Source organism: Spermophilus citellus (genome assembly GCF_964194105.1).
Source record: "Spermophilus citellus genome assembly, chromosome: 4".
Lineage (NCBI taxonomy): Eukaryota > Metazoa > Chordata > Mammalia > Rodentia > Sciuridae > Spermophilus > Spermophilus citellus.
The window spans coordinates 191,493,101-191,516,125 of record NC_138185.1 but is presented as its reverse complement, the minus strand read 5'-3'; the positions used below and the strand labels follow the sequence as shown (position 1 = coordinate 191,516,125).

Here is a 23,025-nt window from a genome sequence, read left to right as displayed (position 1 = left end):
CATCCTAGAGTCTTTTTTTTTTTAATATCTTTTTTAGTTGTCAATGGACTTTTATTTTATTTATTTTTATGTGGTACTGAGAATTGTACCCAGTGTCTCACACATGCTAGACAAATACTCTACCATTGAGCCACAACCCCAGCCTTCCAGAGTCTTTTTATTGAGGATCTTAGAAGGGATGAGAGGTCTCAGCCCAGGTGGCTGAAGGGGGTCCAGATCGTGTCAAGTCTGTGTTTAGGAAGTAGGTGCAGAGCTGCCCTTTGCCTTTGACCTTGATAACACCCCTGCTGTAGCATGTATAGCCCAGGGATTGCAGAGCCTGGGCTGTCTCCTCAGTCACCTGCAATTGGAGGGGGCGGTGTGAGGGAGTATGGGGCATGCCTATCCTTATCCCCCTCCCCACATGCCTCCAATGTGGTTTACTTACTTGGATTTTGCCAAGGACTCCTGTAGTCTCCATGCGGCTGGCCACATTCACTGTGTTGCCCCAGATGTCATATTGTGGCTTCTGAGCCCCAATCACTCCTGCTACTACTGGTCCATGGTTCAGTCCTGAGAAGGAAAATGGTAAAGAGGAACCCTGATGGGAGGAACTGTTTTTTGGTACCAGAGATTGAACTCAGGGGCACTTGACCACTGGGCCACATCCCCAGCCCTTTTTTTGTATTTTATTTAGAGACAGGGTCTCACTGAGTTGCTTAGTGCCTTGCCATTGCTGAGGCTGGCTTTGAACTTGTGATCCTCCTGCCTCAGCCTCCAGCCTCAGTCACTGGGATTACAGGCATGCACCACTGTGCCCAGTTTGATGGGGGGAACTTTGAAGAGGGAAAAGGGAAGAGGAAGCTAAAGGAACTGGGAAGGAGGAAGGACCTGGGGGGACTTAAAGGAGAGGAGGGGTCTCTGGGGCTGGAGGATTGGGTCTGAGGGAAAGGGGGGGGCATGCCTTTTAGCTCCTGGCCCAGCAGCTTTATGCTTCATTCATAGGAGTGAGTCTGGCGAGGGGGTCCAGGGATGGGGTGCAGTGCAGTGAACAAAGCACTTGGAGTGGGGAGAGCTTGGGAAGGTAAGGAGATACCACACTACCCCAACAAGGGGGGGGCTCTCACCCACACGCAGGCGGAAGTTGTTGAATGAATGCTTGTTGATAACGTCCAGCTTGGACCCCAGGGCCACTGCAAATTCCACCATGGTGCCAAGGTGGCTGCAGCTTCGCTCAGCATCCTGGCAATGGGCCCGCCCACCAGGATGGGCCAATGAGGGCACAGGAATAAGTCCCACTCATGGGACCACCAGTGAGAGCCCAAAGGAAGGTTGGTAGGTAAGGAAGGATTATTATACCTGTTGGGCCTCTTGTCCAGAGGTGGCATTTAAGCCTGTGGCTGCCATGTAGGTGCTGCCAATGGTTTTGATCTTCTCTACCCCACTGAACTTGGGCTTGGAGAGCAGCTGTACAGAGAGGAGGCCTTGTCTCTAGTCTCTCTTGCTTTCACCCTCCCCTCTCCCAGAAGCACAGCCTCAGGCCTTTGGAGGCTAAAGGACCAGGCTGTAGAATAGGGGATGGTGGTAGGAAGAAGAGAGTTGATAGTCAGCAATTTGCTGGAGGGAGTAGATATGTGGTATCAGAGGAAGAGAGGGGGTACTGTGAGTGGTGGATAGAATTGGCCAGAAAGTAAAGTAGAAGGAGGTACTAGTGGAAATTCCGGAATCCAGGACACAGGTCCTGGGGGGCCTTTGGAGTTGTCACCTCATCAAAATCAGCAATTATTTCATTGAGTAGCCGCAGACACTCTAGCCCCTCGTGGTTGATGTTGGATTCCGAGTAAAACTCCTTGAAGTCCGGGACTGAGGCGAAGAGCACACAAACACACTCATAGGACTGGTGGTAGAGGTCCTGGAGGGGGCAGGAGGCTGAGGTGAGGGAGGGGTGTATGTCATGTGCTTTCCCTTTCTGGGTCTGTACGGGGTCCTCCTTACTGAAGCCACACTCCTTGTCCCTCTATTTAAGAAGCACTGAGAAGGAGGGAAAGGAGTAGGGCCAGGTTACCCTAGGGATATGACTCAGGAATCAAAGATTTGGTGTTGTTGTGATTCCAGGAAAGACAAGAGATTTGGGGTCAGGATAACCTCATAGCTATATATATGAAGGGACTCACTCTTAGACTCGGGATCATGTCAGTGGGAATTATTGCTAAATTATTGCTAAAAGATGTTAAGTCAGGGCTGGGGATGTGGCTCAAGCGGTAGCGCGCTCGCCTGGCATGCGTGCGGCCCGGGTTCGATCCTCTGCACCACATACAAACAAAGATGTTGTGTCCGCTGAAAACTAAAAAATAAATATTAAAAAAAATTCTCTCTCTCTCTCTCTCTCTCTCTCTCTCTCTCTCTCTCTCTCTCTCTCTCTCCTCTCTCACTCTCTCTTTAAAAAAAAAAGATGTTAAGTCAGATAAATCAGCTTACAAAAATAGCCAAAGTTTGGAACACAAAATAAAGCATCAACAGTGAGTATGAGAAAAAGGGAAAATTAGAGTAAAATGATAAAGATGGAAGCAGGTCTGATATTAGTTCACAAAATGGGTGCCATGAAGTCCTTGTTAATCCTAGATTCCAGTTCTGAGTTTTCTAACAGCCAATGTGAAGAAAGAAACAGAACCAGTTACAAAATTTCCTGTGTCCACAAGAGAAGAAACCAGAAGTAGAACTACTTCTGATTTTGAGATCAGAGAATAGGTGGTAGGGACATAAGTCTGTGAAATAGCTCTTGAAGTGTTTCTTTTAACTTCCTCCAGTATATGACAAGAACATTTCCACAGTAAAGAGGGTCAGGTGATGGTGGCACAAAAAAGTGCAAAATTCAATAACTTTCCAATGGTCTGATGGTAGCAAGATTTCTGAGTATCTAGAGCAGCAGCATCCAATAGGAATTTCTGCCATCATGTGCTGTCCAATATGATGGGCACTAATCGTATGTGGCTATAGAGTACCTGACATGTAGCTAATGTAACTGAGGAACTGAATTTTTAATTTTAATTAATCTAAATTTAAATTAGAAGGGCCATATACAGCTAATGGCTACCATATTAGAAACTAAGTCTAGAGAGATGGATGAATTACATCCTCCAGACAACTATCATCAACACGTGACTAAACTTAAGAAACATATGGAGTGGTAATGAGTTGGAAAAGACACGCTCCCAAGTAAGAACTTGAAATGCAGAAATTCTGTCCTCACCAAAGACAGAGTTCAAAATCTTGTGAAAATGGAGGCACCTGCCTGACAGGGACAGGGCTTGATGAATGTCTGACCCACTGTGGGGGAGTCCGGAGAGGATGGGACAAGGGCCCAGGCTTTCATCCAAACATACTCCCTATAGCATCTGGGGCTTAGGAGCCAGAGATAAGGAATTACCTCATTGCGCCGGTTCTGACCAATGAACTGGGGGGCCACGTGTGCAGGGAGCACATTCTCCAAGAGCAGCCGGGTCAGGTTCTCCATTGTCTCTGTCTCTTCCTGCTCCTTCCTCAGCTTTTTCTTCCACAGGAAGTCCAGGCGGCAGTAATACTCATTCTAGGGAGGGTCAGCAGGGGACCATGAAGAGCCACAGTGCAGGGGAAGCCTCAGTTCCTGAGTGTTCATGTCCCCACTCCACAATGCCTAGAAACATCCCTACCCCCAGCTTAGAGATAAGGCTAAAGGGGCAACTCTCCTTGGAGAGAGTATTCTGGAAACTAGATTCAAACTAGGGTATGTGGAACTGGCAGCAGATTTAATCAGCCAACTAAATAAAGCATGGCCTTTCCCAGATTTGGGCATGGGGGAAATAGGGACCAGAGAACTTGAGGGCACTCCCCTTGGGAAGTGAAAAAGCAAGAAAGGGAACAGGAAGGTTCACTTAGAAGCTTCCAAAGAGCACATCCCTTGGGCTTAACCCTGGAGATGAGAGAGAAAAGTCACCAATATGGGGACTCCAGATTCACCATTCACAGGCAGACTCTAGAGGGCTGAGCTGAGGACTTACCTGCCGAGCCAGGACAAGGAGGGTGAAGAAGAAGATGAAGAAGGAAATAGCTCCCATCAGTTTGGGTTCCTTCAGCACTCCAGGCCTGAGGAGGCCACAGATCAGGGCTGTCCCTTGCTTTGCCCCTTCCTGATGGCCACCTCCCTGTCCCTTCTTCCCTTGTCCATGTAACCCCTCAGCCCCCCTCCTCCTTTGCCCTGTGAGTGGTTCAGGTTAGTGAGGCCAGGACAGCTCTGCTGTGTCCTCTCTGACCCCCTTCCCTGAGGTCCTGAAAACCTCTGTCCAGTGGCCATGCATACCTGGAGTCCATGTGGCCTAGATAAAGACGAGCGATGAGGCAGTCAGACAGCCAGGCGTGGGAGTGCAGGAAGAGGGAGCAGGAGGCTGCCAGCCACAGCAGGAGCAGCAGCAGCTTCAGTTCAAAGCTCATGTGCAGAAAGAGGGAGCAGGAGAGGAAACCCAGCACACAGCAGTGCATGGAGTACTGTGGGACCAGGCAAGGTGATCAGGAGTGGGCGTGTCCCATAGGACACCTAAGGGTTCCAGTTCTATTCTTTCTAGGGCCCAGGTTCTATCAGGGGGCCAGGAATGTCATCCACACAGACACAGTTCCAATCCATAGTAAGGAGTGTGCCTCAACTCTAGAGGTGGGGTTACTGAGGAAGGCTCTGGGGAGGGAGGTGCAGGGCTGTGCAGAATACTCACTGGGACGCTGATGAGAGGCAGGGAACCGGGCAGTTCCCAGGAGAGGTTGAAAGCCATGGAGGATACATTGAGGCCCCGAAAAGGGCAGTCTGATGATGCTGGTAAGAAGAACTGCAGAAGGAGATGAGAAGATGAGGGGGCAGGCAGCTCCTTGGGCACAATGGTGGCTTTAGCTGAGTTTTGGCCAACCTAGGGATGAGTTAGGGCCAGACTCCCACAAAAGGCAGATTCTGTTATTTCTGGTTGGTGAGCAAGCCTCAGCCTGGGTCCTCACTGAGGGAAGGGAGTGTAGGAGGGTATCTTGAGTACTAGTCTGCCATGGATGCACCTTTTCAGCTCTTCCCAGTTGTTTAACCTCTCTGAGCCTTAGCTTCCTTTTCTGTATCTTGGCTGGGGGATAATTTCCTGGTGCATTTCACAGATAGAATTCTAGGAACTATTGTAAGTTCCGTAAAAATCAGCCTACTAAATAAAGTAATAAGTATCTGCCCACATAGGAAAAAGATAGGAAAGATGTCAATGTGTTATTAATAACAATAATGCTCAGATGATAGGTTGTGGGAGTCTATAATTTTTTCATTTATATTTTTACAACATTTTCTTTTGGCCTAAATTCAGCTGCCCTCCCAGAGCTAGGGATCCCTTTTCAGTCACTGATGGAGGTGAATAGGGCCTCCTTTGCCCTCACCAGGCTAGTGATGGCCATGGTAAAGACCAGCAGGATGGTGGCAGTGCCCAGGGCTATTCGCAGTCCAGGCCGTGTGGCTACCAGGTTAGACAGTGCAGGTAGCCAATGCAGCATCTTGGGACCTTTCTGGACACACCTCTGTGGAGGGAGCACAGGTGTCTTAACCACTGGGCTGGGTTACATTCTTCAAGCCAGGTCATGTCTTGGCTCAGCTTGCCCCTACCACCCCCATCCACCTTACCGTCAAGTACTCTGAGAAGCAGATGAAGAGGAGGAGAAGGAAGAGGAGGAAGGTGATGCTGTAGGTGATGGCCAGAGCTGGGGGCCTATGGGAAAACCAAGGGAGGCTTTGAAGTGCCAGAATAGGCTCTCTGTGCTGTGTGGGTGCTTGGCAGCCAGTTGGGAGGTGGCAGGGGGAGGTGGGTTAGAGGTGCTCCTGGGGATCTAGTTTAGTTAAAGTGGTCCAGGCTGATAAAGAACATTATGTTCTGGTATTTTGAGAAAGCTGAAGGGTCTAGGACAGGGTTTAGGTGGAACAGGAACCAATAGGGTGGGGACAACACTGAAGGGAGGTGCTCACAAGAGTGGCTGAGACTGTATCAGTCCAATTTCTGGGCCAAAGCTCTTTAACCTGGCTGAGTGTGTGTGTGTGTGTGTGTGTGTGTGTGTGTGTGTGTATGCTCATGCACATATGGGCAGTGTGAGTGCTAGGGATTAAACGCAGGGCCTTGAACATACTAGGCAAGTACTTTACCATTTAGTGACATCCTGAGCCCCCCCCTTTTAAATTATTTTTTAGTTGTAGTTGGACACAATACCTTTATTTTGTTTATTTTTTTATGTGATGCTGAGGATAGAATCCAGGGCCTTGCACGTGCTAGGTGAGTGCTATACCGCTGAGCCACAACCCCAGCCCCCATCCTGAGCTCTTTAAAAAAATTTTTACTTTGAGGGACTGGGGCTGTGGCTCAGTGATAGAGCACTTGCCTGCATGTGTGAGGCACTGGGTTCGACCCTCAGCACCACATAAAAATAAACAAATAAAATAAAGTCATTCTGTCCATCTACAACTACAAAAAAAAAATTTATTTGAGACAGTTTCTCACTAAGTTGCCCAGGCTGACCTTGAATTTGCAATTCTGTTTCCTCAGCTTCCTAAATGGCTGGGATTAAAAATGTGTACCATTGCTTCCAGCTCTGGCGAGTTTTGAACAAGACTTATACCCCTCATAGCAATGGACTAGGAACAAGGGCGTCCCGTGTGTGTGTGTGTGTGTGTGTGTGTGTGTGTGTGTGTGTGCGCGCGCTGAGGATTGAACACAGGACCTTGTACATACAAGGCAAGCACTCTACCAACTGAGCTATATCCCCAGCCCCTATGAGGGTGAGCTTTCTAAACTTATTCATTTACTATGAGATTTGGGCTTCTCAATGAGAATACAACTGCTCTCATGGGAATGGTGTTAGCCCTCAAAGAGGTGAGCAGGTGAAAGTGCTTGGGTACATAATATTTAGATGAGGGCTGTGGTTGTCCCTGGTTCTCCAGAACACGTTTCCTTAGTAAGTGCCTGAAGCTGAAGGGAAGGGGTGAAGGAAGAATATGTGGGTCAGGGGTCAGGAAGGGCAAGGCAATCAGTCAGTGTATGACAGCCAGGACCTCCCTTGACTGGTGCTCTCACCTGTTTGTCACCAGCATTTGGATGATGAAGTTGGACAGGAAAACCAGGAAGGTGCAGGCTACATAGTATTTGAAAGCAGGAAGGGCAGATAGCCGGTACTGCAAGGGAACAGGCAGGTGGGCATTGATAGTTGCCTACCACTAGCCTCATAGCTCTCCCTCCAGTTCAGTTCCATGTAGCCCCTACCAGTTCTTAAAGGAACTGTGCCCATACCTCCTACTCCCACCCAATAATCATCCAATCTACTGGATAATTTGTCCTTTATGAGAAAGGCAAAAGCCCTCATCCCCACCCCAGAGTCAAAGACTTAGCAGACCTGGGGAGGGGAGGGGACATACAAGGCCTGACCCTTCTGGAAGGACCAAGGAAATAAAGATGGGAAATCCTTTGGTGCCCCTCTCCCCAGCCTACCTGTTTCTCCATCTCCTTATCTCGGAAGTACAGTGTCAGCAGGTTGAAGTCCTTTGACTGTTTCCACTGTCTGGTGGGAGGTAGGGCAGAGGGCAGTAAGCACCAGAGAAGACCAGACAGGGCAGGGGAGGGCAGGGCAAAGGAGAGAGCAGGAGGAGGTGGTCAGGTGGGTCTTCCCTCTAGGACAATTCCTCACTTCCCTCCAGGCCCTCAGGGGAACATCATCCCTCTTCCACCATATGACTTTGGGGCCTGCAGCCCACCCAGTCATCTTTGCTTTCCATACTTCTGTGAGTTGAGCTGTTCGATGACCTGGAAGAACTTGGCATCTCCAGTGTCCAGCTCATCATCTAGTCCCCGGAGGGTCCGGCTCCTGCATAGTGACAAACAAGTCTATCACCATGGAGATTCTCAAAGTATCTGAGCAAAAACTGCAGCCCCCCTACCAGGAGAATGGAGATAGGTCACCCAGTCAACTCCATTGTCAAAAAGGTTCAGGTCTCCTTACCGGTCCAGGCTCCACTGGGGGCTGAAAGAAGCCAGGCCCTTCTCCTGTTGGGAGAACATGAGGGAGCAGTGAGTGTCACCTCCACAGTGAGGGAGATCACAAACTGTACTGTATGCTCTGTGCATGTCCTTGACCTTGGACATTTGATCTCGCTTTTTCATCTGTTTCTACTGATTTTTCTCTCTTCCCCACCAAATCCCTTCTTCCCTAAAGGAACAGTTCAAACCATTTATTCTTTAAAGTTTCCTCTTGACTAGAGACCCCCAGGGTCTTATACTCTTCATTTCCTCATAGTTTCCATAACTTTTAACTCCAGCAACCCTTTGTCTTCTATATTCATAATGGGCTGTTGATTCTGTGTTTCCCTTTCCTAAAGACTGCATAAATTCAAAGGCAGAGACTTTCCCATCACCATTGGATGCCAAAAGAGGGAAAAAAAACTTTGTTAATTTAAACTGAAGTGACAATTCAGAATATTGTGACTCTGACCTTTTGTGAGATTAGCCAGGCTGAGCTGAGAAGTGGTGGGGGTGGATAACAAGGAATGAAGAAGTAAAGAGAAGAGGAAAGGAAATCAACCTGATTATAGATATTCTCTTCTTCAATGAAAGGAATGCAGGGTATGAAGAAATAGGAAAATGAGCATGCAAAGCAACTGCTCAAGGAGAGTATGAAGTACAGTGGGCCACAGTCCAGTCAAGCAGTATAGTGACCATTCCTCATTCCTTCCTGTTTCCTTGGTTCATGTGAAGGAAGTAAGGTCACAGGGTTACATCTTCCCCTAAACCAAAACACAGTATATGGAACGAGGGGTTGGGAAAGGGGATATTGTATGGACCCATCTAGGCATTGATATATGCACCTTTTTTTTTTCAAACTACCTACCTATCCTCCAATATCTGTAAGTTATTTAATGGCAGGGAAAACATTTATTTTAATCTTCTCAAGAATTAGCCTAGGGTTGGGGCTATAGCTAAGTTGGTAGAGTGCTTGCCTTGTATGCACAAGTCCCTGGGTTCAATCCCCAGCACACACACACAAAAAATAAATAAAAAGAAGAAGAAGAAGAAGAATTAGCCTAGTACCTGCCACAATAGGTGCTCAAAAATATGGAGGGGTGGGCTGGGGTTGTGGCTCAGTGGTAGAGCACTTGCCTAGCATGTGTGAGGCACTGGGTTCGATTCTCAGCATCACATATAAGTAAATAAATGAAATAAAGGTCCAACAATAACTAAAAAAAATTTAATATAAAGGGGGCCTTCGGGTATAGCTCAGTGGTAGAGTGCTTGCTTAGCATGCATAGGCCCTGGCTCCATCCTCAGTGCTCCCAGTTCTTTGCCCCTGCCGCCCCCCCCCCCGCCCCCCCCCCCCCCGGCACACACAAATTGGAGGGAATACAAAGATGAATGGTAAATACAAATACTGCCCACACTCAACCAATTTTTACCTTGTTTAAAAGTAGGCTGATGGTGACTCTCAGAACTTCTTTGTGTGTGTGTGGGGTGGGCAGGGAAGTACTGGAGTTTGAACCCAGAAAGGCTCTACCGCTGAGCTACATCCCCATCCCTTTTTATCTTTTATTTTGAGACAGGGTCTCATTGAGTTCCCAGGCTGGCCTCAAACTCCTGCCTCAGCTTCCTTAGCTTCTGGGATTACAGGCATTTGCCACAGTGCCTGGCAGGATTTCTAACATTTGATGGAGTTCCTGGAACTTCAGGGACTGAGAAGTGGAATTCCTGGGCTAGCAAGGTCCTGCCTTAGGAGATAGAGGGGTGACTGTTCCTCCACTCTGATATATTCCAGTCTGCACACCAGAGTGTACAGGAGGTCTATCGTAGGTTCTGGTGGGCATTCCTACCACAGGAATTACACCCAAGGTCATCTTGTGGTACTGGGCTTGTGGTAAACCCCGCACACAACTCTACTCCTACCCTGGAGATTTCATCCTGAAATAGTCAGTGGGGCTTTGAATTCTTCCTTCCTCTGCCTTTTGCCAGTTTAATCATTGACCTTTCCCTTTCCCCATGCTAAGACTAAGAATTAGTCCTCTCCTGAACCACTGCTGCCAATGCTCCCTGACTTCCCAGTGTTCATTGATCTTTGGTCTTCTTTCCTGCTGGATGGGAGAGGAGGAAGAATGGAAAAAAGAAAAAGTACTCTGAAGACATCCTATAAATGCAACCACGTCTATCCAACAGGGAAGATTCCAGGGAGATCTGTGGAAAGTTGATGGGAATGCTGAACAGATATGGGGAAGTCCAAGAAAGATGAGAGACAGCAGGCTGAGAGGACAGGGACTTTACCCTGGCACATGCCTTTAGGAACATGACCAGAGTCCCTGTATGAGGGGGTTTTGACAGCTCATCATGGAGCATCAACCTCAAGAGCCAGCCTGCAGGATAGACGCAGGCTCCTCTACCCATATATGGATCACTAGTTACCTCCAGGTGCTACATAAGGAATCTGGCAGTGATTGGCCCTACCCTAGCTCCACCTAGACAAGGGGTGGGTGACTACCTCTCCTTCCCTACTACCCTTCCTGTTCATGGTGACTTCCTGCTTCAAGGCCATGTATGATTTTCAATTCCACTCATTTTATCCATGCATAAATTCTGGGGAATTGGGGCAACAACTAATTTGACCCCATCTCCCCATTTCTAGTGGGAGTTAAAGAAGAGGGGTGGGGTTTGTAGCTCAGTGGTAGAGCGCTTGCCTTGCAGGCATGAGGCCCTGGGTTTGATCCTCAGCACCACATAAAAATAAATACATAAAAATAAAGATATTATATTCATCTACAACTAAAATTTTTTTTTTTAAAGAAGAGAGCGTGTAGTTGTAGGAATTGCATTAAGCAGTGACATCTCCTGCTGTGATGGGTGTGCAGCACTGGAGTGAGACAGGAGGAAGCAGAGTGTATACTTCCTTTGTGGTGTCAAGGCAAGGGGAGGTTGAGGAACAATGCACATGTCGCATCTTCTCTGAGGTGAGCTCGAGGGCAGTGGTCTTTGCTCTTTCCACAAAAGGAAGTGCAAGGACAGGCTGGACCAATGGCTGGGGCTACCAGACAGTTCATGACCTTGGGATATCACAATCTTCAAGTGACTCACTGGTCCAGTGGTGAGGGATGCTAGGAGTGGGACTTGAGGACAATGGGGGTTGTTGTGCTGGGGCTTATAATGGAGGTGCACATACCGGGAGAGGGGTAGAGGTGGACACAGGACTGTCTACGTGGCTCAGGTGGGCGAAAGGCTTGGCCGCACCCCAGGACTCCAGGTAGCGGGTCATCAGTAGTGATGGGCGCATCTTGTGGCCTTCCAGAGAGGACAGTAAGCCTCCTGCAGTTCCCTTCTCATCCTCCTCCTCGGCCTGGGGCACAGGAAGACTGAGAATAAAGATCACAGACATTTCCCCTTTTCTCCCCAGTCCCCTTAGAGGCTTTTGTCCCTGCCCTCCACTAGTACCCAGGAACTCAACCCCTGACATAGAAGAAGAGATCAGGCCTATTGCCTGTAGGTGGTTAGTATGGTGTAGTCCATGGGGTTCCTGGTCTTTTACCCGAGGATCAATGACCAGGTATGTAGGCTCTCCTAGCTCCCTAAGGTATGGGTCCCGGGATTCCACAGCTGCATCCTCCACAGCGTAAGCCCCTGCCAGCAGGGCCAGGGTAGCCCCTGTGATGTGCACTCGTCTGGAAAGAGAGGGTAGTAGGAGTCATCAAGGAGGGCCTCCAAACCTTCCATTTCTTTCAAAGATCATTCCTGCAAGAGCGACTTCAAGAAAGGCCCTGTGTTACAATGGGTGCCCCCCCCCATGCCCCAGGATCTCCATGAGCTCCACATGGGGTTGTGTTCATCTTACGGAACTATGAAAAGGGTGGCAGCATGTGGGCAATCTCTTGCGTGGTTGCCTGGGGCCTCAGGTCTCACCCTGGTACACCACCAGCTTCCATGTGGTTGGCCAGCGTGACGTCATGGGACCAGACATCGTACTGCCACTTCTGCAGCCCGATGACTCCGCAGAGCACACTGCCTGAGTGCACACCTACACGCATGTTGATGTCCACACCAGTGGCTGCCCGCAGCTTCCTGAGCAGAGTGTGTGGTACAGTCTGAGTCCTGCCTTTAGCCTTGTCCATTCCACATTCCTTTTAAGGAGAACTCCACCACCCTGACTGTCCCTTCCCACATCCATCCCTCCGTATCCCTCCTGCCCACTTGCCCATGCTAACCTGATGGCCCGACACATGTCCAGTCCCATGCGCACGCAGTTGATGGCATGGTCTGGCAGCGAGTGGGGCAGCCCAGAGACACAGTAGTAACAGTCTCCCAGGATCTTGATCCGCATGCATTCATGTTCCTGGTAATGTGGTGAGGGGAGTGTATAGAGGAACCTGATTAGAGGTCAGAGGGGTCGGAGGGAGTTGAGAAAAGTGGAGAGCGAATGTGGTATTCCTGAGAGTCTTTGAGGTTCTGAATATCAAGGTCAGATCTAGGGACTCCCTTAATTTGATATGGGGCTAATTAAAGTGTCCCCTGTGGATGTTTTTTTAAGAAAGAATTCCCAAATTCTGGAGTGTCTCTGGTTCTCCCTAGTTTGGTGTGTGTAGGGTATAACTAGATTTGGATGGAAGCAGTTTCAGTATGGAAGGGCTTGAAGGGGTGCAATAACATAGATTGAATCCTGGGGTTTGAGTAAGTGCTGCTGAGGTTGCAGAGGACAGAAATTTCTCTTCCCCCTCCAACTTCTCTCAACTTGGAGGACCTGAAAATCTCTCTAGATTTTTTAAAAAAAATTTTTAGAAATACATGCCCTCATCCAGTACTTAGAATGAAACAAGGGGTGCACATTCCCAGCCCTTTTTAAGGTTTACTTGAGTTTTTTTTTTTTTTTTTTTTTTTTTTTTGGTACCAGGGATTGAATTGGGTGGTGCTTAACCACGGAGCAACATCCCCAGCCCTTTATTTTCTTTTATTTTAAATTCTGAGACAAGATCTTGCTAAGTTGCTCGGGGCCTCACTAAATTGCTGAGACTGGCTTTAAACTTGTGACCCTCATGTTTCAGCCTCTCAAGTTGCTGGGATTACAGGCTTGTGCCACTGCACCTAGCTATATTTAAAATTTTTGACACAGGGTCTTTCTTAGTTGTCTAGGCTGGCCTCAAACTTGCCATCCTTCTGCCTCATCCCCCTGAGAATCTTGGATTACTGGCATTTGGGATTTGGAACATAAAGTGTAGAGATACCTATGCTGGAGCTTTAAGCATACTTGGGGGCATTATGGTTGGGACATCTGGAGAGAGGTTGAAAAGTCTCTTCAGATTTGAGGTGTATGGTGAGTAGCTTCAGACTAGGAATATCTGAGAGAGTCTCCTAATTCCACGGGAGTATCTGGGGCTCTGAGGTAGGACTGGGATCTTAGAAGACAAAAGCTATCCTTGGAAGGGGCTCCCCAGGATGGGGTACTTGAGGATCTCTGAGTGGGGAAGGAGGCCCTCTCTGACCTTGGCAATCTGGTCGAATTTGCCAAAGAGTTCGTTGAGCATGAGCACCAGTTCCTTAGGGGAGCACTCGCTAGCCAGCCGTGTGAAGCCCACGATGTCAGCATACAGTACACTGCACAGGATAGACCACATCAGTGGGGTCAGGGTCTCAGCCCACAGGCTCTCCCCTTCAGCCATCCTTCCTCATACCTGACTCCCTGGTGCCTCTTGACATAGAGGCTGTGGAAATTGTTCGTGCTCTCTGGTCGTGACCCCTGTACAGCCTGCAGCCGTGCCATGATCTCTGCCTTCATCTCTCGGGCCAAGTAGGCAGGTAGGATGGATAAGAGAAGGTGTTCCTAGAGGAGGTCATTTTTGAGCACCAACCATTCTATACCCTAAAACCAGGAGCCCCAGCCCCCAAGTCTCCCAGAAGCCCGCAGAATGCTCCACTTCCACTAGGATGCTCCCCCAGAGGCCCGCCAGGGCACAAGGCCAGCCATGCTCCAGCACCCCATCCTGACTAATCACCTTTAGGGACTGAACTCTCAGTACTAACACCTCGATTAGAATTCTTCACTTCATAACCATCTTAAGTTTCAGCTTGTTTGAGTTTAGCAACAATCTTCCAAGATAGGCAATAGCCACATTTTATACAAAGGAGAAAATGCCATAGAAGATCAAATGAGTCACTTAGCTTGTGAAGAAACCCACTTGTGTAATCTAAATAACTCTTTTCTCTGAGCACTGGTCCCAACCCTCTTTCTAGGCCCAGCTGACCTGATGCTTTTTCTCCGTGTCCAACCTCTGGCGAGAATACAGGGAACTGAGTGCCTCCCGGAATGTGGCACGCAATGCTCTCTCCATCAGTGCCTTGTGGTATGCTCCCACCACATTGCCACACAGGAAGAACACTGCGTTTGCTGCCAGCTGTAGGTGATGAGTACCCTCAGAGGGAGGCTTTAAACTTTCGATCCTCATGTTTCAGCCTCTCAAGTTGCTGGGATTACAGGTGTGTGCCCAGGTGAAGTTGGGGGAGTCTGTAGTTGGAATTGGTCTCCAAGACCGTCTGGGCTCTATAGTTAGTGACCTAAGCATCCCTAGGGTCATTCATCTTCCCTGCTGTAGATTCTTGACTGTTGGTCCATTATGGGCTCTTAGGTCTAGAAATTTCTGCATATATGGAATACCATCCCACCATCCTCATCCTCTGCCCACTGTAGCTGCACAGAACTACTCAAGTCCTGATTTACATTCTCTGTGATGGTTCCATCATCTGTATCTCCATATCTGGCTCTCTTAAGAGCCATGAGGTCTTTCCCTTTGGGTCGGGAGCCCTCTTCTGGTATCAGTAGGTATCTGCACTGGTTTATCAGCTCCACCAAGGGGATCTGTATTTGTATCTGTGGGGATTTGTGTTTGTATCTTGCACTCAGTGTTGCACCCTACCGCAGTCATAGCTCAGCAAATGCAGCAGAGCTGGCCCTTGGCACTGCCTGGGCTACTTGTGTTCTTACCTGTGGCAGCAGTGAAGGCTGGGAATCCTGCTGCCGCCCAAGGTACAGCCCCATGACCAGCAGGTGCAAGAGAGAAGAGGTGAGACCTGCAGCAGCAGCATCCCTCATGCCCAAGGGCAGCATGGCATACACCGTGAAGATAATGAAGAGGAAAAAGGACACCTGGAGCAGGGTGGGAGTAGCAAAAGGCCTACTTATGCTTTACAAGGCCTGGGGCCAGGTCCAGGCTAAGGTGGTCCTCCATCCCTTGCCTGCCATCCCTCTCACCTGGTCCCAGGCGCTCACTATGCCTCCAGTGAATAGAAAGCCGTGTCCTAGAGCCAGCAGCGCAGCCCACACAAGGCCTGACAGGGGTCGAGTCCAGCGCTGGAGTCGCTGCTCCCGGGAAGCTAGGCCCAGCAGCAGGGAGAAGCCACCCAAAGCGCATAGCACTGTGGTCAGGAAGCTCAGGTCTGAGGTCAGCTCCTGTGGGGAAAGAGTGCATTAGGCAAGATAAAAAAAAGCTTGGGAAGCTCACCAAAGGTGAGGAGGGACGACTAGATAGAGGAAAAATAGATAACCCCTCACGGCAGTTCTGAAAGGGCACCTCAAACCTAAGTACAAAAGAAGCATGACCCCTCTGCTTGCCATTCATATTAGGTTGAACTCTAAGAAATTGTCTATGTCCTGCTGTTTTTATCGACAGGGATCGGTAATTTCATATCGTTCGACCTATTATTTTGTTTTCATGATGCTGCAAGCCTGCAACATCTACCCAGAACAGGCTTCAACGCCAGGCTGGCTGTTTGTCAATCTATGATCTTTCCACGCCTCAGTTTTCTATCTTTCAAACGGGAATTGTAGCACCCTCCTGGCCTCTGGAAATAAGTGACCAATCTTAACTCACAAGATAGCACTTAGGAAAGAAAGTCTCCAAATCAGATGATTTGGATGATTTGCTCGGGAGAATCCCTGCCCCAGGAGTCAGAGGTTGGAAGCCTGGGGTTGGCGGGAAACAGCAGGGGGCGCCTGGGCTCCGCCTTGGTCCGGCACCTCCCTAGCGGCGGAGGACTAAGATCTCGCCACCTGCCCCTGCCCCTGCCCTGACGCGTAGTCCCCTCGGTCCCCGCCCTTTGTCCCCACCTCTTTCCGGACTTTGGGGGTGGACTCGGGTGAATTGGCCGCACCCAGTGACTTCCCTACCTTTTCTCCAAGGAGTGAAAAGAAACCCTGGAGCCGTATATTACCAGAAATGCAATTGAAGACCTCTTCTTCCTCAAAGGAAAAACTAAAAATGGGTTTCTTTGGGGACTAAATGAAAGCGGGATGGAAGGTGCCTTCTGGGAGTCTATCCCACATTCCCAATGTGGGAGAGAAAACCAGAAACTTATTTCCTCCAGCAGCTTGAGTAGAATTTCCCCTCTGGAAAACTGGAAAATCTGGTATTGGATTGTTCTAGAATCAGCAGACCACAAAAACTTATAAGGTCTGTTAGAGTGAAATGGGAAATATCCAGGACTCAGTTAACCTTCCTGGGCAGACTCAGAGACTGCCCAGGAAGTCTCTGAGACTTGCCCAGGGTCACCACAGTTCATAACAAGGCTCAATGCTTCTTTTCCCGCTCCCAGCAAAGAGAACATTGAAAAAGAAGATCCGACAAATCCCAACTCCCAAAATGTCAACTAGGCAGCTACCCTTCTCTGGGCTGCAGCAGAGTCGCGGCTCTGGAGCATGCCCCAGAACCAGAGGCCCATCTCACCCTGCCGCTGGCCCAGGCGACGAGGAGCAGCGCCACTAGCGTGCAGAGGACGATCAGCAGCAGCAGTAGTAGCAGCGGGTACTGCTGGCTCAGGCTGTAGTAGGTCTCATAGAAGAGGTCTTCTTCGCTGGGGGGTGGCCGGGGGCTGAAGAGGCGCGCCATGGTAGCCCTGTCCCGAGCCCCAGGCCTGGGGTGGACCGGACGCTGGATTACTTTCAGAGCCCAACAGGCTCCACGGTGTCTTTCTCACCTGTCCCAAGGCCCTTCCCTCTGCGCCCCCAAACTTGAGGCAATCCCGGTCTGCTTACAGGCGCTCCCTGCAGCCTCCCAGCCCGCTCCCAACTGGCTCCCAGCTGGCGGTGACCGGACTCCCTGCTCACCCCAGTCTCTCCCGCAAACTCAGGCTGTGGAGGTGCCTTAGCAAAGTTTCATCACCGGGGAGACAGGACTTGGAGTTGACGCTGCAAGGCTTTGGGTTCCCACTTTCCCCCAACTCACTGCGCGCCACACTCCCGCAGCTGGGAAGCTGGTTGTGGAGTCAGGCTCAGTGCTACACTAGTGGCTCAGAGCCTGGGGCGACAGGCGCTTCCCTCTCGGCGCCACGGCCCCCTCCCACTTCCCCGACAGGACAGCCCGGCCCCTTCCCGTGCCGGAGCCGACTCCCCTGGCTTCCTCCCCCAGTCGGATTGTGTTCTCGAACTATCGCCTTCAGTCCTCGGTCCGCTCAAGAAAGGGGAATATGGACAGTGGGAGAGACTGTGGGGTCTGCCTGATGGGATGTGCCAAAATGGGAACTGAACATTTGGATGTGGGGAGACCGAAGGAGGGCTAGAGTGAAGCCTGGCAAGAATATAAGGAAGAGTGTGAGTCCTGGTGGGCCAGTTGGGGGCTGGAATCTAAGTCAGAATAGGGACACACACTCCTCTCCACTCCCGGCCTCTCTAGCAGCAGTTGTGGCAGAATCTGAATTGTCCATACTCCCACCATGTCCAGCTCTGGGAGCAGGGAAGTCTGTGTGGAGCTTTGTGAGCTATAGCTTTCCATTTCAAAAATGCTCCCCAAGCTTAGGAAGCAAGGTGTTTGTGAGCCACTGTGGTAGCCTTGTGTGTTTGTGTGTATGTGTGTGTGTGTGTGTGTGTGTGAGAGAGAGAGAGAGAGAGAGAATATGACAGTAAGGGGGCTGATGGGAGAGGGCCTGCAGGGATTCCAGTAGGGTAGGAGAAGGGCTGGCATCTTTGATTTCCCAAAAACACCCCTTCCCCCAGGGACTCAAAGCTGAGTCTCTGAAATCCAGAAGAAAAGGGGATCTGTGAGTTTAGGCTTAAGGTGGGGTCAGTCCTGAGCTCTAGAGGAAGCACCCCACCCTGAAATAAGAGCACCAGGGCAGTCAGGCCTCTAGGATTCCTTCCTGCCACTGGCTGTGCCCTGACCTTGTGTGCCACAAGGTTGCCCATCCCCAACCCCCATTATCCTCCTTCCTGCTTTGGTCAATCCAGCTGCAGCACCTCCTATTCCCTGGTTTCGAGCTCCTGCCCTGCCCCCATCCCTGTCTCTCCCACCCATAACAGAGGACAATTACACATCAGACTCCCTCATCTGGCTTGGTTTATAGTCCATCACATTTATTGACTTCTTAGGAGGCAGATCACAAAGTCAGTTTGGGCATAGGCTGGATTGAGGGGTGACACTGGTTGCCTCAGTCTCTGCTGGCAACTTAGACTCTGGTGCTTTAATTCGCATTGTGATTATGCTGGCCCTGTGGCTCACTGGAGTCTTCAAGTTTTGGCAAGCCTTCTTTTGAATCTATTTTTTGGGGGGGTTCCTGCCCCTACCCATGTTGAAGGGTGTTGGGCCCTGCTTAGGCAATGTAGTTCTCTCTTGTATGATCAAGGAATTGTTGCTTCCAATCTGCACCGCAGAGCAATTGTCTAAGATAATAGACCCTTTAAGAGAAAGAGTGGTAGTGGTCAAAAAGATGAGGTTAGTAGGCACTTTGGGGCAGAGGGGCAGCGGCATCTTGTGTTCAGCCTGGGGAAATGCAAGCATGGAGTCTCTGAGCCTACCAGTGGCTATGTCAAAGTGTGCCTTTCCCTCAGGCTGCCTCTCTGGGATTGATTTTGCAGAAACTCAAGAAAATAATAGCCTATATTTAGGTGTTTTTGCTGGGCGTTCTGCTGTACTTCTGTATTAACAAGAGAATTTAGGGCTCTCGTAGAACTGGTGCTGGGGAAAGTCAGAATACCCAGGGGCATGTCCAGACTTTGTTGTGTGACCTCAGCAGGATTCTCTCCCAGTAGATGTTCGTTTCTTACTTTATGAAATTAAAAGATTGTGTTAGATGATCTCTAGTTCTTCTCCCCACCCTAAAAATACCCTGGATCTACATTTATGTGTTGAAGAAGAAGGTGGTGGAAAATTGAGTAGGGGAAAAGAGGAGAGTAGGGAATAGGTACCTGTTGTTGGATTTGACTTTGGGTCTCTGGAAGACCAGTTGGCATCATATCTCTTAGATCCCTAAAAACAACACATAGTTCTTAAGCTTTCTGTCCTGGGGTCTGGTTCTCCCACTACACCCCCCCCCCCCCCGCAGTCCCAGGTTTTCCCTATTAAGGGAACAGAATTTACAGGAGTCCTGGAGCATCCCTGAGTCCTGCCAATGTCTCACCTGATTCCCTTGTGGTTCAGGACCTGGAATCCTAGTGAAGATAGGATTGCGCATCTGGTTTCTGAAAGGTAAGGTCTCTGGTGTTTGGGGAATTCGAGTCGTTGAATCTGAAGATCTTCTTGCTGTCCTGGCATGCTGAATCTGCTCTTCCTGTGTCCTACTCCCCTCAGGAAGGCTTGTGGATTTTTCAGGGACTGAGCTGGGGGACTCCTCCAGATTCATCTTGTTCAGCCGCTCAGAAATTGTGGAATCAGTCCAAGAGAACTGGCTTCCTGTGGCTCCCCCAGGGCCATCCATTTCTGTCCCTCTTTGACTTGTTTCTGGGGCAGACAACCTCCTGTTGTTGCTTCCTTGCTCAGACAGAAACTTCTTCACCTGTAGGGACGGAAGAACTTGAGTTGGAAGAGCCAGATTAAACCTGAAGGAGTAGTAGCTTGGTCCGTAGTCTGCTGCCTGAGAACTCATGGGTAGGGTGGGAAGGTGGGGATGATAGAACAGTGGCTAGTGGGGAGTCAATAGATGAACAAGAGAGACATATGTGCCATCCCTGCCCAACTCCTGATGGAGAGCTGATGTTGGTCACTCACCTTGGAGACAGCAGCATCCATCTTTCCCTGGACCAGGAAGAAGGCCTTATCAGTTTTTGGTCGACATTCTGAAAGACAGCAGAATGGGTTGCAGGTGAGCAGAATGTCCTTCCCTGGGACAAGTCCCCTGCAGACAGACCCAAGGCTACCCCAGTTGCCATTGAAATGGCCAGCTTACCCTGGAAGGATGGTCTGTCCTTGGGCTCAGATCTCCAGCAGTGCTGCATTAATTCCTTCAGATCTTCCAAGCCAGGAGTCTCAGGGCTGGGCAGAGGTATCTCATTCAATGGGGGCCGGATCTGCTTCTCACATACTACTTCTTGCACCAGTGATATCTTTCCCACAACTGGGGTGGTATGAGGGTGGTGATAAGAAAAGGCTGTACGTTAGGCAGGGTCAGGGAGTGTTGCCCAAGGGGGAGGTGAGGAGGGTAGAGGCAGTTTTAGAAGGAAAGGGAATGCTTGGGATCTTCAGAGGGAGGCACCTAGGGCTGCCTAGTCTTACATTCAGCTTCTCTTCCAGCTAGCATTGCCCACATGAGGATTCCAAAGCTGCAGGAGACACAAGATAGAAGCCTGGCCAACCACTGGCAAAACTCCTCTCCAATATACCATCCCAACAAGGACCCAGACGTAGAAATCTGGGATGTACACTTGATGTGGGTGCCTTACCTGTAGACATCACTGGCCAGGGAGGCCTTCCCGTTTACATTAGCAAGCAGTTCTGGGGCCAAGTATGCCACCGTACCTCCAGGTTCCTTGGACCCTGCCCCTAACTGTGACCCTCCCTGAAATGTGGACAGCCCAAAATCTGCCAGCTGCAAAGGAAGGGAAGGAGGAGATATTAGACTGAGGGAATCGAACAGTCTCCAGAATAATCTGTCCCCACCCTCCAGAAGGTACAGGTCCTGCTTTGTAAAAGGGGTACAAAGGGTCAGAGGAAAAGTGAGTCTACTGGGCTGGGTTTGCCATGGCTCCTAGGAAGGCCTGGTGGATTGGGCCTGAGGAAGTGAACAGGTGGGTCAGGGCCTTTGTCACCTGATATGCCAGGAGCTTAAACTCCTGGCTTAAACTCCCTGGGCAGTCTTGAGTCCAGAGGGAAAGGATGAGGGTATTCAATAGACAGGGCTGCCACAGGTCCTGAATCCAGTGCTTGGGGTTGGAACAGCTCTGGAACGGGTCATTGTCCCAAGGGTGGAGTGGAGCTTAGATGGGCTGACCTTGACATGCAGCTCTGGGTCCAGCAGGACGTTGGAGGGCTTGAGGTCCCGGTGCAGGAGCACTGGGTTCAGGCTGTGCAGGTAACACATTCCCAGCACCACTTCCTGCATCAGGCGGCAAAGGAGTGGCCAGGGCCGAGGGCACTCTGGCTGCAATAGCCCAGCCAGGGAGCCATTCTCCATGAATCGGGTCACCAGAGCTGGTCCGGACACGTAGCCCCACTCCAGGTTCTCGGTGACCCCCAGCAGGAGCAACACGTATTGATTACGAAGACTTGCCATGGCTTTCACCTCCCTCGATATCGCCTCCCTACACTCCGGGGAGAGAGCTGCAGTCAGGTTCCGGTCCTGGGAAGATCTCCCTCCCTTCCCCATTCAGGCTGCGTCCCGCTTTCTAAGTCAAACCTCGGCTGACTCGCAGCCGAGGTCACTCACGAGTTCACGATCTTGACTGCCACATCATAGCCCCACGTCCTGTGTTGTGCCCGGAACACTGAGCCGAAGCCGCCTTCGCCGACATACTTTGGGTTTATCAATTCCTCGAGAGGCAGCACGGGGGCGAGGGCACCGTTGGGCCTGAGAGAGGGATCTTGTGCACTATCTGGCCATGCCCCACGACCGCACTGCTCCCCCGACTGGGGGTGGTGAGATCAATCTCCAACATCCCCGCCCGCCCCGACAGTCCCCGACTGTGGCACCTGGATCTAGGCATTCTGTGAGCGTGTCCTGTGTCGGGGGAGTGTCTGAGGCTGCCACTCGACATCCCAATCCCCACTCACCAAAGCTTGACGCAAGACATCAGACTGAAAGGTGCTAGGGACTTCTGGAAGTTGTAAGCTTCACCGATGGAGTGATTTCTGGGGGGACTGGAGTTTTAAGCAGAGATGAGGATGGGGTCTGAACAGAGGTCAGTCTCTAGGCTCGAGGCACGGATTCCGCTTTCCGGATCGGATCGTTCCCCCTAGTTGGAGTGACTGAACAACTTCCTTCCCCATTCAGCGACTCTTCAGTCCCGCCCCACTCGGGGTGGGGCAGAATGAAGACTACTGCCTTTTTCTTCTGTCTAGTGTTTCCTGTGCACCTGCTGGTTTCTGTGACTAGATTAGGTGTAGCTGAGCCCTGGAGGTGCCACGGGAGGAGTCCTCACCTTCTGGGCAACCACAATCAACCTACTCCTCCAGCCACTGCTCTCCCTTCTCTAACGGGATTCCCAACTCTACCATCTTCCAGGACTGGGGTGAGGTGTAGATTGTGGTTAAGAGGGTTTTGTGGTCCAAGCACTTGCAGATGCCCAAGATCATGGGTAAGACAGCTATGAAGCTAACCATGTGCCAGGGCCACATATTAATTTATTTAATCTCACATCAACCTAAAGGGAGATAGGTACTGCTTTTTCTTACCTTTTTATTTATAAGGAAATGGAGGCACTGATCGTTTAAGTACCTTGCTCAAGTTCATATGAAATTTCATGCCTGGCTCAAGTTATCCTACTTTCACATAAACTGCAGGGCCATACCATTCCTCTGATGGTGAAACAGACAGTGGAAGGTCTAAAGCATCCGACAATACAGTGAAAAGCTGACATCCATATTCCTGCCCTGTCCCTGAGAGCTGCTCTTGCTGAGGCAAGCCCTGCACTAAAACAGACTTGTCTGCCCAGTAATCAGGAGTTCCTGGGGCTGGAAGACCCAAGACCCTCTCTCAGGGTGTTGTGATCAGGCTAGGTGTGTTGACCCAGCAAAAGAGTTGCTGACATTGTGGTTCATTGCAGTAGATATTTTAGAGCTTCATGACCTCTCCTTTACATAATTCT

At 50.1% G+C, this 23,025-nt stretch overlaps 2 protein-coding genes across 10 annotated transcripts; both read right to left on the bottom strand.

Annotated features, from left to right (window-relative positions):
- Positions 1-144: 144 nt before the first annotated feature.
- Positions 145-17,338, bottom strand: ADCY4 (adenylate cyclase 4). 9 transcript variants are annotated; one of them, XM_081293547.1, is made up of 25 exons: positions 17,050-17,338; positions 16,742-16,928; positions 15,271-15,468; positions 15,004-15,165; positions 14,267-14,416; positions 13,697-13,845; positions 13,508-13,619; positions 12,236-12,363; positions 11,934-12,092; positions 11,200-11,695; positions 8,008-8,051; positions 7,786-7,872; positions 7,500-7,569; positions 7,089-7,186; positions 5,651-5,735; positions 5,410-5,547; positions 4,722-4,832; positions 4,316-4,500; positions 4,017-4,101; positions 3,407-3,565; positions 1,745-1,891; positions 1,339-1,446; positions 1,107-1,221; positions 428-552; positions 145-340 (listed from the first exon to the last, which is right to left on the bottom strand). In XM_081293547.1, exons 2-25 carry the CDS (start codon positions 16,901-16,903, stop codon positions 170-172), a joined length of 3,444 nt encoding a protein of 1,147 aa, XP_081149673.1. In that variant the 5' UTR covers positions 16,904-16,928; positions 17,050-17,338; the 3' UTR covers positions 145-169. The 9 variants fall into 9 exon arrangements, with proteins under 9 accessions (XP_081149673.1, XP_081149674.1, XP_081149675.1 ...); XM_081293548.1 differs by having other exon boundaries at positions 17,122-17,338; XM_081293549.1 differs by having other exon boundaries at positions 4,722-4,910; positions 11,200-11,373; positions 11,563-11,695; positions 16,742-17,336.
- Positions 17,339-18,330: 992 nt separating this feature from the next.
- RIPK3 (receptor interacting serine/threonine kinase 3) lies at positions 18,331-22,509 on the bottom strand. The gene is made up of 10 exons (XM_081293556.1): positions 21,992-22,509; positions 21,648-21,788; positions 21,213-21,522; positions 20,665-20,810; positions 20,498-20,544; positions 20,172-20,339; positions 19,994-20,061; positions 19,407-19,781; positions 19,195-19,255; positions 18,331-18,684 (listed from the first exon to the last, which is right to left on the bottom strand). Exons 1-10 carry the CDS (start codon positions 22,009-22,011, stop codon positions 18,545-18,547), a joined length of 1,476 nt encoding a protein of 491 aa, XP_081149682.1. The 5' UTR covers positions 22,012-22,509; the 3' UTR covers positions 18,331-18,544.
- Between the last annotated feature and the right edge of the window lie 516 nt (positions 22,510-23,025).

Excerpts from the sequence above, each read along its gene's own strand:
- ADCY4 (XM_081293547.1), bottom strand. The coding sequence starts at position 16,903 with ATGGCGCGCCTCTTCAGCCCCCGGCCACCCCCCAGCGAAGAAGACCTC. Across the intron at positions 13,846-14,266 it reads ACACGGAGAAAAAGCATCAG|GAACACCTTCTCTTATCCAT; the intron begins GTCAGCTGGGCC and ends GACCTCCTCTAG. Across the intron at positions 341-427 it reads GAGTCCTTGGCAAAATCCAA|GTGACTGAGGAGACAGCCCA; the intron begins GTAAGTAAACCA and ends CTCCAATTGCAG.
- RIPK3 (XM_081293556.1), bottom strand. The coding sequence starts at position 22,011 with ATGTCTTGCGTCAAGCTTTG. Across the intron at positions 21,523-21,647 it reads GCAGTCAAGATCGTGAACTC|GGAGGCGATATCGAGGGAGG; the intron begins GTGAGTGACCTC and ends CCCGGAGTGTAG. Across the intron at positions 18,685-19,194 it reads AAAGTCAAATCCAACAACAG|GGTCTATTATCTTAGACAAT; the intron begins GTACCTATTCCC and ends TTTCTCTTAAAG.